The 13,243-nt window shown below is 45.0% G+C and overlaps 1 protein-coding gene across 1 annotated transcript; it reads left to right on the top strand.

The window, feature by feature from the left end:
* The first annotated feature begins 220 nt into the window (after window positions 1-220).
* LOC137574904 (uncharacterized) lies at window positions 221-11,566 on the top strand. The gene is made up of 3 exons (XM_068287352.1): window positions 221-3,377; window positions 3,429-4,528; window positions 11,294-11,566. Exons 1-3 carry the CDS (start codon window positions 221-223, stop codon window positions 11,564-11,566), a joined length of 4,530 nt encoding a protein of 1,509 aa, XP_068143453.1.
* The last annotated feature ends 1,677 nt before the right edge of the window (window positions 11,567-13,243 follow it).

Here is a 13,243-nt window from a genome sequence, read left to right on the forward strand (position 1 = left end):
GCAAGCTAGCCTAAAGGGAAAAGCACGTGAGTTAGTTCAATCCAAACTCCTTTTACCCGCAATGGTCCCTGAAATCTTACAAACATTACGTATGTGTTTCGGTCGGCCAGAGCATATTTTGCACAACTTACTGGAAAAAACGCGGCAACTACCCGCAATAAAAGATAAGCTTGAACCACTTATCGAATACGCACTGTGTGTACGAAACATCTACTCAACGATGGAAGCATGTGGACTCACAGGTTACATGCAGAACCCAATGCTCGTACAAGAGCTACTAGAGAAACTCCCCACACAACTGAAGCTGCAGTGGGCAATGTTTCCCAAAGACACTAAGATACCATCAATGGAATCTTTTAGCAAATGGATCTACGACATAGCTGAAGCAGCAAGCCAGGTAACATCACCGCTTTACCATAAGAAGAGCGGAAGCCTAAATCATCACACAGAGGCACCTGAAGAGCAGGTCAAGGAAATTACGTGCGTCGTATGTAACGAACCTGGGCACAAAATACACAGCTGCCCATCGTTCAAAGCCACGCCACATCAACAAAAGATTTCTTTTCTGAAAAATCACAAGCTCTGCCAACAATGCCTAAACCGTCATCACCAAAAGTGCCAACGTGAGAAGGTTTGCGGCATACGAGGCTGCCGAAGCAAACATCACCCATTGATCCACGAGATGCAGCCAATACCAGAGGCTGCGAAATCCAGCAGCCCAAACAGGCCAGCTATGGTCACCAACGTGCATACGCCGGAGGGCAAGCACACCCAGCGATCCAGAGAGTCTGGCTCAACATATTTCCGTGTCATTCCAATACAAATCATCAATAAAACGAAAGTCACTAACACTTTTGCATTTCTAGATGAGGGATCGGCACTAACGCTCATCGACAACAAGGTCTTTAAGCAGCTCGGCTTAAAAGGCGTTCCAGATCCACTGTGCCTAAAATGGACCAACGATACAACACGCGAAGAAAATGCATCGGAACGTGTCACGCTTACGGTTGCCAATCCACATAATGGCAATCAATTCTACTTGGAAGAGGTTCACAGTGTAGATACCCTGGATCTACCTGTACAGTCTATCGACATAAGGGCTCTCGCCAAAGAATTCCCCCACCTAGCGGGACTACCGATAGCATCATACACCAACGCACGCCCAAGCATCCTAATCGGCACAAATAACTGGAACCTCGCCGTACCCCTTAAAATCAAAGAGGGGGCATGGCACCAACCAATAGCGTCAAAGACGCGACTGGGATGGGCACTACAAAGCTCCACGCGATCAAGGGCTACTAGAGCTAATGTGAGCGTTCACATGTGTGGATGCAGGGTCGCAGACGCTAAGCTACATGAGATCATCAAACAAGCGTTCTCATTAGACGCTACCACAGCAAAACCGCTATCATCACCAGAAGAAACTCAAGCTTTAACCAGACTTGAATCTACTACCTCCCTTAAGAATGGCAGGTACGAGGTCGGCCTAATGTGGAAAGACCCTGAAGTTTCATTACCTGATAGCTACGCAAACGCACTAAAACGGCTTAAATGCCTACAAAAGCAATTTTCCCGACAACCACAGTTGAAGGAGCAAATCACCAAACAAATCGAGAACCTCGTCGAAAAGGGCCATGCTCGCATGCTGACGCCGGAGGAAATAGCTGCACCAAACAGACGGACATGGTATCTACCAACCTTCATAACTAAAAATCCAAATAAACCAGAGAAGGTCCGGCTTGTAGCTGGCGGCAAGGCCCTGAATGACTACATCTGGAGTGGCCCAGATCTCCTCAACTCCCTGTTTGACCTCTTGCTCTCATTCCGAGTGGGACGAGTGGCGATCTGTGGCGATATTGCCGAGATGTTCCACCAGATCCGAGTGAAACCAGCAGACACCCATGCGCAAAGGTTTCTGTGGTTCGACAGCAAATCCGAGAGGCAAGAGCCTAACGTCTATGTTATGGAAGCGCTTACTTTCGGAATCAATTGCGCACCCTGCATTGCACACTTTATTCGCGACAAAAATGCAGATCGATTCTGCCAACAGTACCCTCAAGCAGCACAAGCCGTGAAGGACTACCACTACGTGGATGATTTTATATACAGTGGCGACGACTACGTGGAAGTCGGAAACATCGCAACTCAAGTCAAAAATATCCATGCAGCAGGTGGTTTCCACATACGCAATTGGTCTTCGAACTCAAAGGAGGTCCTTCGAATACTAAAGAGCGATTCGCTGCTCCCCGAAGCTGTCGAAATTACCGCCACGGAAAAGGTACTCGGCTTATACTGGGTGCCGAACTCCGACGTATTCACATTCATCTGCAAGTTCGCCAGGTTGAAGCGCAACGTTTTGGACAGCGACAAAACACCAACCAAACGCGAGCTCTTGCAAGTACTTATGTCAATGTACGACCCACTCGGCTTCATCTCATGCTTTACAATAGAGCTCAAAATCCTACTGCAAGAAGTCTGGAGAAGCGGCATTGGCTGGGACACTGGTTTGCCCGACGCATTGTTACCCAAATGGATACGATGGAAACGGATCCTTACAACAATCGCCGGATTGACCATCCCGAGATGTTACTTCGACAGCAGCGATCAAGTCCATGATGTCCAGTTACACACGTTCGTTGACGCCAGCGAATTGGCATACGCAGCAGTCTGCTACCTTCGGATACGCCAGGGGAAAAGAACCTACCTCAGCTTCGTGGCCTCCAAGGCGAAAGTGGCACCGTTGAGTCCACTATCTATACCAAGGATGGAACTGCAGGCCGCAGTGATCGGAGCAAAGCTGAGTAACCGAATCCAACGCAATCCAAGTTTGTCAATTAATTCGAGTTGTTATTGGTCCGACTCAAAGACTGTTCTCAAATGGCTTCGTATGGATCCACGAAAGTTTCAGCAATTCGTCATGCACCGCGTTGGCGAAATACTGGAATTCACAAACGTTAGCCAATGGAACTGGGTTCCAACCAACCTTAACCCTGCAGATCTTGCTACTAAAACACACAACGCCAATAAACATGAAACTTGGCTACACGGTCCAGACTATTTGCTGCAGGATCAACACGAGTGGCCAAAATCCGATGATTTGGGGCCACCAAACAATGCTGAAGTCAGGCACAACATACTCTTCATCGACAATGCGCCGATGGAGCTAAAACTTAACGTGGAATATTTTTCCGACTGGCGCAGGCTATATCGAGCTTTAGCGCGTTTTATTCTCTATATTGAGAAACTGAAAGCAAAACAAACAAAGGCATCGCCACCTACAGAGGTGTCTTACGAGATGATTCAGCAGGCACGTACACTCCTACTGCGGCATGCGCAGTCATCTGAATTCAACCCAGAAATTCGCAACTTAACGAGAGGTAAACCTTTAAAAACAAATTCTAAACTCATATGTTTGAATATCTTCCTAGACGAAAACCAGCTCCTACGTACCCGAGGGCGAGCAGAAAACCTAAACGGCCAAAACCAAATACTGCTCCCATATGGGCACCACATTACTCGGCTCATAGTGAACTGGTATCATCAGGAAATGCACCACACATCCCATGAGACGTGTATTAACAGGATTCGCGGCATGTTTTACATACCACGCCTACGAGTCTTATACAAAGGCATGCGGAAGTCTTGCCAACGCTGTAAAAATGAGAGCGCCATGCCTGATCCACCGCAAATGGCTCCCTTGCCCATTGCCAGGCTGGCTGCCTACCAACGTCCCTTCACTTACGTCGGTATCGACTACTTCGGGCCCTTCTTGGTCGCTGTAGGACGGCGAAGCGAAAAAAGATGGGGAGTTATTTTCACCTGCCTAACCATACGGGCGGTGCATATAGAACTGGCGTGCTCTCTGGACACTGCATCGTGCATAATGTGCATCCGAAACTTCATCAATCGGCGCGGGACCCCAAGAGAAATTTACAGCGACAATGGCACTAACTTCAAAGCTGCCGAAAAGATTATCTGTGACAAAGCGCAGACGATCAACTTCAACGCCGTGCAACCGGCGTTCGATGACATCAAATGGAAATTTAATCCACCAGCCGCTCCTCATATGGGGGGAGCATGGGAGCGACTTGTTCGTTCCGTCAAGACTGTACTCTACGCAATCTGCCCAGCGAGAAAATTCACCAGTGAGGGCCTACAAAGTGCACTATGGGAAGTGGAATTTATCCTAAACTCCAGACCCCTTACTTTTGTCTCTCTGGACAGCAAAGACGACGAGGCTATCACCCCTAACCATCTACTACTAGGATCAGCAAGCGGCTATAAACCAGTCTTCAAAACCACACACACCGTACAGCACATGTGGCAAGCTGTTCAAGAATTCGCCGATCAATTCTGGCGACGATGGGTACGCGAATACGTTCCAGATTTAGCCAGGCGAGGAAAATGGTTTACGAAGAGACCACCAATAGCAGCTGGAGACGTCGTTGTAATATTGGACGAGACTCTGCCCCGAAATAGATGGCCAAAAGGTATAGTCGAGCAAACAATCCTGGCCAAAGACAACCAGGTGCGTCGAGTGATCATCAGAACCGCCAATGGGACTCTTCAACGGCCCGTGGCTAAAGTAGCTGTATTAGACGTCGGCTGTAATGGAGCAAAGCAACCCCATGAAGAGAGCAGCTTTACTGGGGGGGGGGAATGTTGCCGCCGAAATCCACTGACTGCCCAGCAGACCCGACGCAGCCACCAATGGGTTAACCCATATCACTCATTCTCTTTCATTTTCATACTTATACTTAAGCGCCAGCCTACGTGCTGGGAAATTAACCGTTGCATCTTGCGCTTTAAGCTTACATGTTAGGTTCTATGCTTGTTACTAAGCGGCGGACAGAACAGTTTGGTTACAACCGCGAGTAAGGGCGATTAATTTATAGCGGCTCAACTACCGACTCGCTCGCTCACCATACACACACCCACTTAGCCTACCATTAGCATAAGAAAACACGTGGAAGAAATAAATGAAGTATCACGTGAAAAGTGAAGTGTTTTTTGTGGGCCCGCTAAAACATCGAACCTTAGCGCCAAACTCAACAATGCGTGTGGTTGGTTATCCCTATCTAACCTTCTGCCGATGCTGTCAAGACAAAGCTTTTTTTTTAGCCAAATTGTGGATACTGCTTGCTGTCACCCGATTTAGCGCAATACATGTGACCAACCCAAAAGCTTCTTCAATTTAAAAAAAAAAAAAAACATCGTTTTGTACGAAATTGTTAAGTGAAAATATTTTTCCTTTCTAATCTTATTTTCAATTTCGAAGTCCTAATTCAGTAATAAAAGAGAATGTAATTAAGTCAAATATAAAATCAATTAAGGTCTCGTTATGGTTATTTTAAATAATTCAAGTCAAGAGTAACGTAAAGTAGAGTAAATGTAAAAGAAAAGTGAGAGAAACGGAGTAATGGTGGTCTCGTAGCTTATTTGTATCGTAGTAAGAGGCCTCGAACAATATCGATACATCTAGTATTTTAAGTTTCGATTATTTCAATGTATTCTCAGTTTAACAAGATACGGCAACACTCGAAAAAGACCATGCCGACAATAAGAACATTGTAAAACATACTATTAAGAAAAAATCGAAATAAAGTTATTAAGCGTCTCAAAATATGAATAACATAGTGGTCCTTCGAGCCGGATAGCTTAAATAGCAATCAGCGATAGAAATACAGTCCATAATCAAGAACAAAACCATCTAATCAAAAATGTGGCAGTGGAGCAAACAGCAGCTTGGCCGCATTGATTCGTGGAAATCGCAAACATTACGAGATGTACATTTTGCAATCTACCTGAAATTTGTTACGGAAACATTGATAAAACGACAGCTTCGTACGTTCAAAGGTTTAAATTATAACAATGCTGAAAAGGCAGAACATTAGCAGGCAATCTCAAAGGAACTTGGCGCAAACGCTTTATTGCGCGTCTGTGAGTTTCTTGACATCGGCGTCGGTGAGAAAGAGACAAAAAATGATTTGGCGGCAAAAATTGTTGACGCCATATTATTTGTCAGCACCGAAGACTCTGATGAGTCAAATGCAACAGTTCTGGAGCAGATACTAGTTATACTAGAACAAATTGAAAATGTGGATACAGCATACCTAGACGTCAAGCGTAAAATGTGCGAAAAGGAGACAAAGCTTATAAACAACAAACGGATACTGTCAGAGGCAGATAACAACCCAACTGCAAACTCAGAGATAGACTTAACTAGTATGCACAATGAAATACTTATAGTTCAATGGGAACTAGAACTTCTTAAAGCGGAAGAAGAAGCACTGGTAAGTAAGAAAAATGTTCTGAAAATCAAGGTCGCACTAACAGATTGTTCTTCCCGCATGTCCGGAACGATTTGAAACATCTGTGCGAAATGAGCGAACTTCAATGTGGGTTCGTTCGCAATCTGAAGAGTGTCAGAATAACTTGGATGAAGCAAATAATTCGAGCATGTCAACAAGAGCCATGAACCAGATGCTGGCGCGGCAGAGCTTAAACAGTAAACACCTGGAGTTTGATGGTTCATCAGCGTTGAATTGGACACACTTTATCCAAGAGTTCAATGCTACGAGCAAACATTGCGGATTCTCCAAAGAGGAAGATGTTCAACGATTATCAAAAGCTCTAAAGGGAGTGGCTAAGGAGAAGGTTTCTTTGCTACTAATCTCTGCAAAAGATCCAGATAAAATCATATCGATCTTAGATAAAGCGTACGGCGGAGCTGAAAATATTGCACTAGAGTTGATGTCAAGAGCGTGCCAATTAAAGCCAGTCAATAATATCGACAATTTCGATGAATTCAATAGGACTGTTCAAAACATAAGTTCTGTTTTGGAATACACTGTGAGGAACATTATATAGACAAGAATAATGTCCCACACAACAAACAAGCTACAACAAACAAGCTACAAAGATACAACAAACAGCCAGATACAAACACAGCCAAGACACAAACTAAATACACGATATAAGACCAAGCACAGAATTGGTTGTATAAGAATAGAATTGGCGGTATAAGAGTGAAATCGGCTGTAAATGAACAAATGAAACAAGGCCGGCCGAACATGGCCGGACGAACCCCACGCAACCGCTGGCAATTTCGTACAAGCGGGAAGATGCGTCGGAAACATAATACATTAAGTTCGATCGTATAAGAGCCAATGAGAAAGACCGTTCGAACATGGCCGATCGAACCCCACGCAACCGCTGGCGATTTCGTACAAGCGGGAAGATGCGTGGGAAGCATAACGAAAAACCAATATACATGCACATGCGATGGGCAACCAAGTCCAACATGGCTCGATCGAACCAAGTCGAACCCATGATTTGCGATCGAACATGACAGATCGAACCACATGCAACCGTTGGCGATTTCGTACAAGCGGGAAGATGCGTGGGAGGCATAATAAATATTAGTGGCTGTATATGAGTAAATGAAACTGGGCTTGAGGGCATAATTGTATGCAAAAAGGGGGCATTGGCCTCATTAGATAAATTAAGAGCATGGAGAGGCAAATAAATGCATGCATTAGCGTACATACACGCACGTCACTCGTACACCATGCGTGAGTGACGGCAAAGGAGAATACCGGTGGCCAATGGGCCGCGCTATGCATACGTCACGCTCATGAGAGCGAAAGCAGTTAAATTGCAAGCACCAAAAAGAATTTCGTGAGCGAGAGAAAACAAAAAGTGAGGGCCAAGCAAGCCCGAAAGACGGGTGCGGGGGACGCTTGGTACCGAAATGAAACCAAGTGAGGGCTATGCTTGTGAATCGGGGAGTAGGGGGAAAGCATAGATGCGAGAAGCAATAAATGGTTTGTGGATGTGTGAGGGGAATATGCAAGCCGAAAGGGGAGGGATGAGTCATGGGGGAAGCCCTCTATCTAATAAATGCGAGATGCGTATGAATGTGTATTTGCATGGGGAATTAAATAATGTAATATATTATTAATTAATCAAGCAAATTATGTTTAAACGATAATTTAGTTAATACAATTAGTATATACGTATGTAAATAATAATATTGAGCAAATATGGGTGAAATTGGGTATGACGAGTGGATCAAAGGGAGCGACGGGCGACGGCAGCGCTGGCAGAGAAAGCAGAGAGAGTCAACGGGATACGAAGGGCGGCCAATAGAAAGGCGACGCCAATGCGTGAAAGTGATGGAAGTCACTTAGATACAAGGGAGCTAGACAAGGACAAGGGAATAAATGGGCGCTCAGCCACAAAGAAAGTGGACATATGCGCAAAGGATTTACAGGACTTTCACCACGCATAGCAACAAGTGGATGCGTGGGTGAAAGCAGAGGGTCGATGGAAATGTACCAGCTGTATAGCGGTACTACACCAAGATATTCCTGAGGCTGTGGGATCTGCCTATATAAAGGCAACTCCCATCAAGCAAATCATCAAGTCATCAAGTCGTGATCAAGTAACAAGTAATTAAGGCCTTACGAGTAACCTTAAGAACTTGTCAAGGAAACACAAGGAGCAACAGAAAAACTAAGAACTATACAGGCCTTACGAGTAACCTGTACAGTTTCATTCGATAATAACAAGTCCTTAAATAAGGATAACAAACACCGTGCCCAAGCTAAAGTAAATTGGAGAGAAGCCAAGCAATCTCTAGGAGTATCTAAAGTCAGTGGTAGGCACGAGGATATATCCTACTGCCGAAATTCCAGGATCTATATATCCTGACGAGTACCAATTTCTGAGGAACATCCTGCGTCGTGATAATAGCTACGGGATTCGTCCCACAGCCTTAAAGCAAAAGCATTCTCAACGAATTTAGCGAAAAGGGTGCAGAGGTGTATATCGCAAATCAAGCACAATATACAGATCGAGACGGTAACCAGCAACGGCTACAGAAGCAAGAGGAGGACAAGAAAGTACGACGAGGGATTCGAAGTGATTCACCAACGCTGTCCAAGCCCAGAACTACCATCGAGAAACCGTCATATCCAACCAAGTCCACTAACGATTTGAATAAACATACAATTAAGCATTAGCAACTGCAATCAAACGTGTTTTAATTTCACCGGGGCACAAAATAAATTTGTTGTGCCGAACCTAGCCCAAGAGATATTGGAAATATCCCGAAGGACGAAAAAAGGATCGTTACAACTGGCGCCCAACGTGCTATACTGGTGAAATTTTAACAAAACAAAAGTGTGAAAATTGTAAAGAAAACATTCAAAATGGGGAAAGGATGGATTTACCACATGAAGAAGAAGGATCTGTTACAGACAGGCCAAAGGATTGGGATCGAGATGACGGGCACAGTGGAGGAAATGAGGAAACAGCTAGGCGAGTGGGTAGAAAGGAATGAAACGGACCCAGACTGGAAGGAGGAAATAAATAGATTGGAGACAAAGTACTCGAAAAATCTGAAAATGAAAACAATAGCAAGCACATCAAAAACATGCGAAAATGGCGTAGACAAGGAGGCCGATGAATTTCAGAAAATAAACATCGCCACACTAGCAATTCCTCCATATTTACCACCAAGATGGGGAAGAGCCTAGATAGCGCAGAAACAAAGAGGGACATTAGGAGACAAACGATAGACCCCAAGAAAACGGTACCACATACAACAAACAGGACCACCGAATACGCCAAAGTGGCAAAACAAGTGAGGGAATGGACATTCCGATTCGACGGCAATTCCAGACCGCTAGAGTTCATAGAACAGATCGAGTGGTCAGCAGACATGTATGGCATCGAGCTGGACATGATCCCAAGAGCAATGCCAGAACTACTGAAAGACAAAGCACTCAAGTGGTACGTCGCAAACAACAAGCAGTGGCGATCGTGGAAGGAGTTCGTTGAGGGCTTCAAGAAATACTTCCTGCCAAGAGGATTCTTCAACAAATTGGCGGATCAAGTGAAAAATCGCAAACAAAACAGAAACGAGTATTTTAAGGACTATATGATCGACATGCAAACAATGATGAGACCCCTCAAAATACCAGAGTACGAACAATTGGAGGTCATATTAGAAAATTGCACTCCAGATTTGAAGATATTCGTTCGGCCGCACAGAGTCAGAAACCTAGATGAGCTGATGCAGTTGGCGGATGAACATGAGATGCTTGAACAAGAACGAGCAGATTTCCATCGCCCAAACAATGCTCAAAGAACACACAACAACCAATCAAGCCACAGAGGAGGAAATAATTACGGGCCACCAGTCACACAGTGCCGAAGATGCCAAAACAACAGCATGGAGAACAATTCAAGACCAACCCAAGAAAATAAAAACATCCAAGAGGGAAAAGTCTTGAACCCAAACCAGGCATGCCGCAGATGCGGGGGAGCCGGACACTGGGCAAGGGAGTGCAACAATCAGAGACTCAATTTCTGTTGGCAGTGTGGAAGGATTGGGAAAAGAACAAAAGAGTGTTGTTGGAGTTCGGGAAACGAAAGGCGGTTCCAGCCTATCAGGGGCGAGCAGGGACCCAGTCAACAAGCTCCTCACCACTGATAGGCCAACTAATAGAGGAAGAGGATCAATTGTCGGCAATCATCGAAGTAGCAGGAGTCCAGATGAAAGCGACAATTGACTCCGGAGCCACGAGTAGTTTCATCAGCAAGCAAATGTTGGAAACAGTGAGGAATAAGGGAAAATGGGAGAACACACACAAACAGGTATACATGGCAGACGGAAAGGTGCGAGACATTGAAGAGCAATGGACAGGATACGTGAGATTTGGGGACAAGGATACGTGAGATTCCTGGTCATGCCAGAAGGAATGGATGCGCTGATACTAGGTTGGAATTTCCTCCGGATTATGAACACAGAGATATCGTGTGGAGGCCACAAAGTGCTAATACCGACAGTCAAGCGAATACAGGGCAGGCTGGTAGAAAGAATATCCATCATGGTCACTCAGAATAGTGATCAACAAGAAATACAAAGTTTCCTAAATCAGGAGTTGAAGGAATTAGGGAAAGTGAAGGGACTGTCAAAGGTGGGAATACATTGTATAACGATGAAGGATGATATCCCAATAAAACAAAGGTATTACCCGAAGAATCCAAAAATACAGGGAGAAATCAACACAAAGGTCGATGAACTGTTGACAATGGGATGCATCGAACCATCACAAAGCCCTTATAGCTCACCCATAGTGATGGTGAGAAAAAAACAGACGGGCAAATGGAGATTATGCGTAGATTTTAGACAGATTAACGCAAAATCTATAAAAGATGCATACCCAATGCCACGCATCGATTACATCTTAAACCAACTACGTGAAGCGAAATTTATAAGCAGCCTAGACCTGAAGGACGGCTATTAGCAAATTCCATTGGAAGAAAACAGCAGGCCAATGACAGCATTCTCAGTCCCAGGGAAAGGGTTATTCCAATGGAAAATGATGCCATTCGGGTTACACTCTGCATCAGCAACGTTCCAACGGGCACTGGACCAAGTCATCGGCCCAGAAATGATACCAAACGCGTTCGCCTATCAAGACGACATAGTGGTAGTAAGCAAAAACAATCTCAGAACACATGGTCCACCTGCAAGAAGTGTTCAGGAGATTGAAAGAAGCAAACCTAAGAATAAGTGCCGATAAGTGCCAAGCATCAAGAGCATTCGATTCGGAAAAGAAAACTCAGTGACCCGTTGGTGGTTTCAAACGTTCGTACTCCGCGATGCAGCAACATGGATTGGGGCCCAGTCAAACACCGGGGAGTGGTTTCTTCGGATTGATAGCGGGACTATTGGCAACGAAAGGAATGCCTGAGTGTGGGCGTACGAGCTGGCCTTCGGGCCGATTTAGGTGGTGGCCACTGGGTTGAGTGGTTGATAGCATAAGCCGGGGCACTGGTTAAAATAGAAAGCTTGGGAACTAAATGGGAAAAAGCAAAAGTTTCTAGGACAGCAATGTGAGTGGATTCAAGAAGTAATAAATAAAATACAACAACAACCACAGAAGTATCCAGATTACATAGTAGAAAACAGCCAGGTGTACAGGAACATTCCGCATAGAGCAGGCCAAGAAGAAGTAATATCATGGAAATTGTGTGTGCCCAAGACGCTACGGAACCAAGTGATGGAAGAAAACCACACTTCCATAACGGCAGGGCATACAGGAAGCAGGCGAACGATTTCCAGAACTGCGTCAAGATATTATTGGCCAGGAATGCAACGAGATATCAGGAAATTCGTGGGAAAATGCACGACATGTCAGCAATACAAACCCAACCAACAGCAAGCGGCAGGGAAAATGCTGACGCAAATACCGGATGAACCATGGACCACTGTTTGTGCTGATTTCGTCGGACCATTACCACGGTCGAAACATGGAAACTCAATGTTACTGGTAATCATTGACCGATTCTCAAAATGGACAGAACTAATACCCATGCGAAAGGCAACTGCGGAGAATCTAATCAAGCCCTTTAGGGAAAGAATTTTGTCGAGATTTGGAGTTCCTAAAGTGGTAATAACTGACAATGGGGTCCAATTCACTAGCAGAACATTTAAGAAAATGCTAGAGGAATGGGGATGCCAACAGCAATTTACGGCACCATACACACCACAAGAAAACCCAACCGAAAGAGCAAACAGAACAGTGAAAACAATGATTGCTCAGTTTACCGGTGAAAATCAACGGAATTGGGATGAGAACTGGCCGGAAATAACACTGGCTGTAAATACCAGTCAATCAGAGTCAACTGGATTTACGCCAGCATATGTGATACAAGGACGCGAACCTAGAATGCCAGGCGCGATATACGATAGTGTCACGACAGGCACAGGAAAGCAAAGCGTACCACCAGAGGCAAAGGCAAAACAAGTGCAAGAGCTTTTCGAGCTGATAAGACGTAATCTGGAGACGGCGGCACAGGATCAGGCACGTCACTATAACCTAAGGAGGAGAGAGTGGAGACCAACAATTGGAACAACAGTATGGGCAAAAGAACACCATCTCTCGAATGCGGCCAAAGGATTTGCAGCAAAGTTGGCACCAAGATTTGGAGGCCCTTATGAAGTGACAGGTTTTTTGTCTCCAGTTATATGTAAATTACGGCACAAAGAAACAGGAAAAACCAGGCAAGCACATATCAGCCAGATGAAACAACAAATATGTGAACAGACAGATGTCAAAAACTAAATGAACAATGAGTATGGACGATTCTGATGACATGGCAGCGAGAAATCTGCACAGACCGGCCGGCTGGGCAAAAATCTCAAAGACATGACACAGACCCAAAA

The sequence above is a fragment of the Drosophila tropicalis genome, unplaced genomic scaffold (assembly GCF_018151085.1).
Source record: "Drosophila tropicalis isolate 14030-0801.00 unplaced genomic scaffold, ASM1815108v1 contig_483, whole genome shotgun sequence".
Classification (NCBI taxonomy): domain Eukaryota; kingdom Metazoa; phylum Arthropoda; class Insecta; order Diptera; family Drosophilidae; genus Drosophila; species Drosophila tropicalis.

Excerpts from the sequence above, each read along its gene's own strand:
- LOC137574904 (XM_068287352.1), top strand. The coding sequence starts at position 221 with ATGGAAGCATGTGGACTCACAGGTTACATGCAGAACCCAATGCTCGTA. Across the intron at positions 3,378-3,428 it reads AATTCGCAACTTAACGAGAG|ACGAAAACCAGCTCCTACGT; the intron begins GTAAACCTTTAA and ends ATATCTTCCTAG. Across the intron at positions 4,529-11,293 it reads TCCTGGCCAAAGACAACCAG|CCTAGACCTGAAGGACGGCT; the intron begins GTGCGTCGAGTG and ends ATTTATAAGCAG.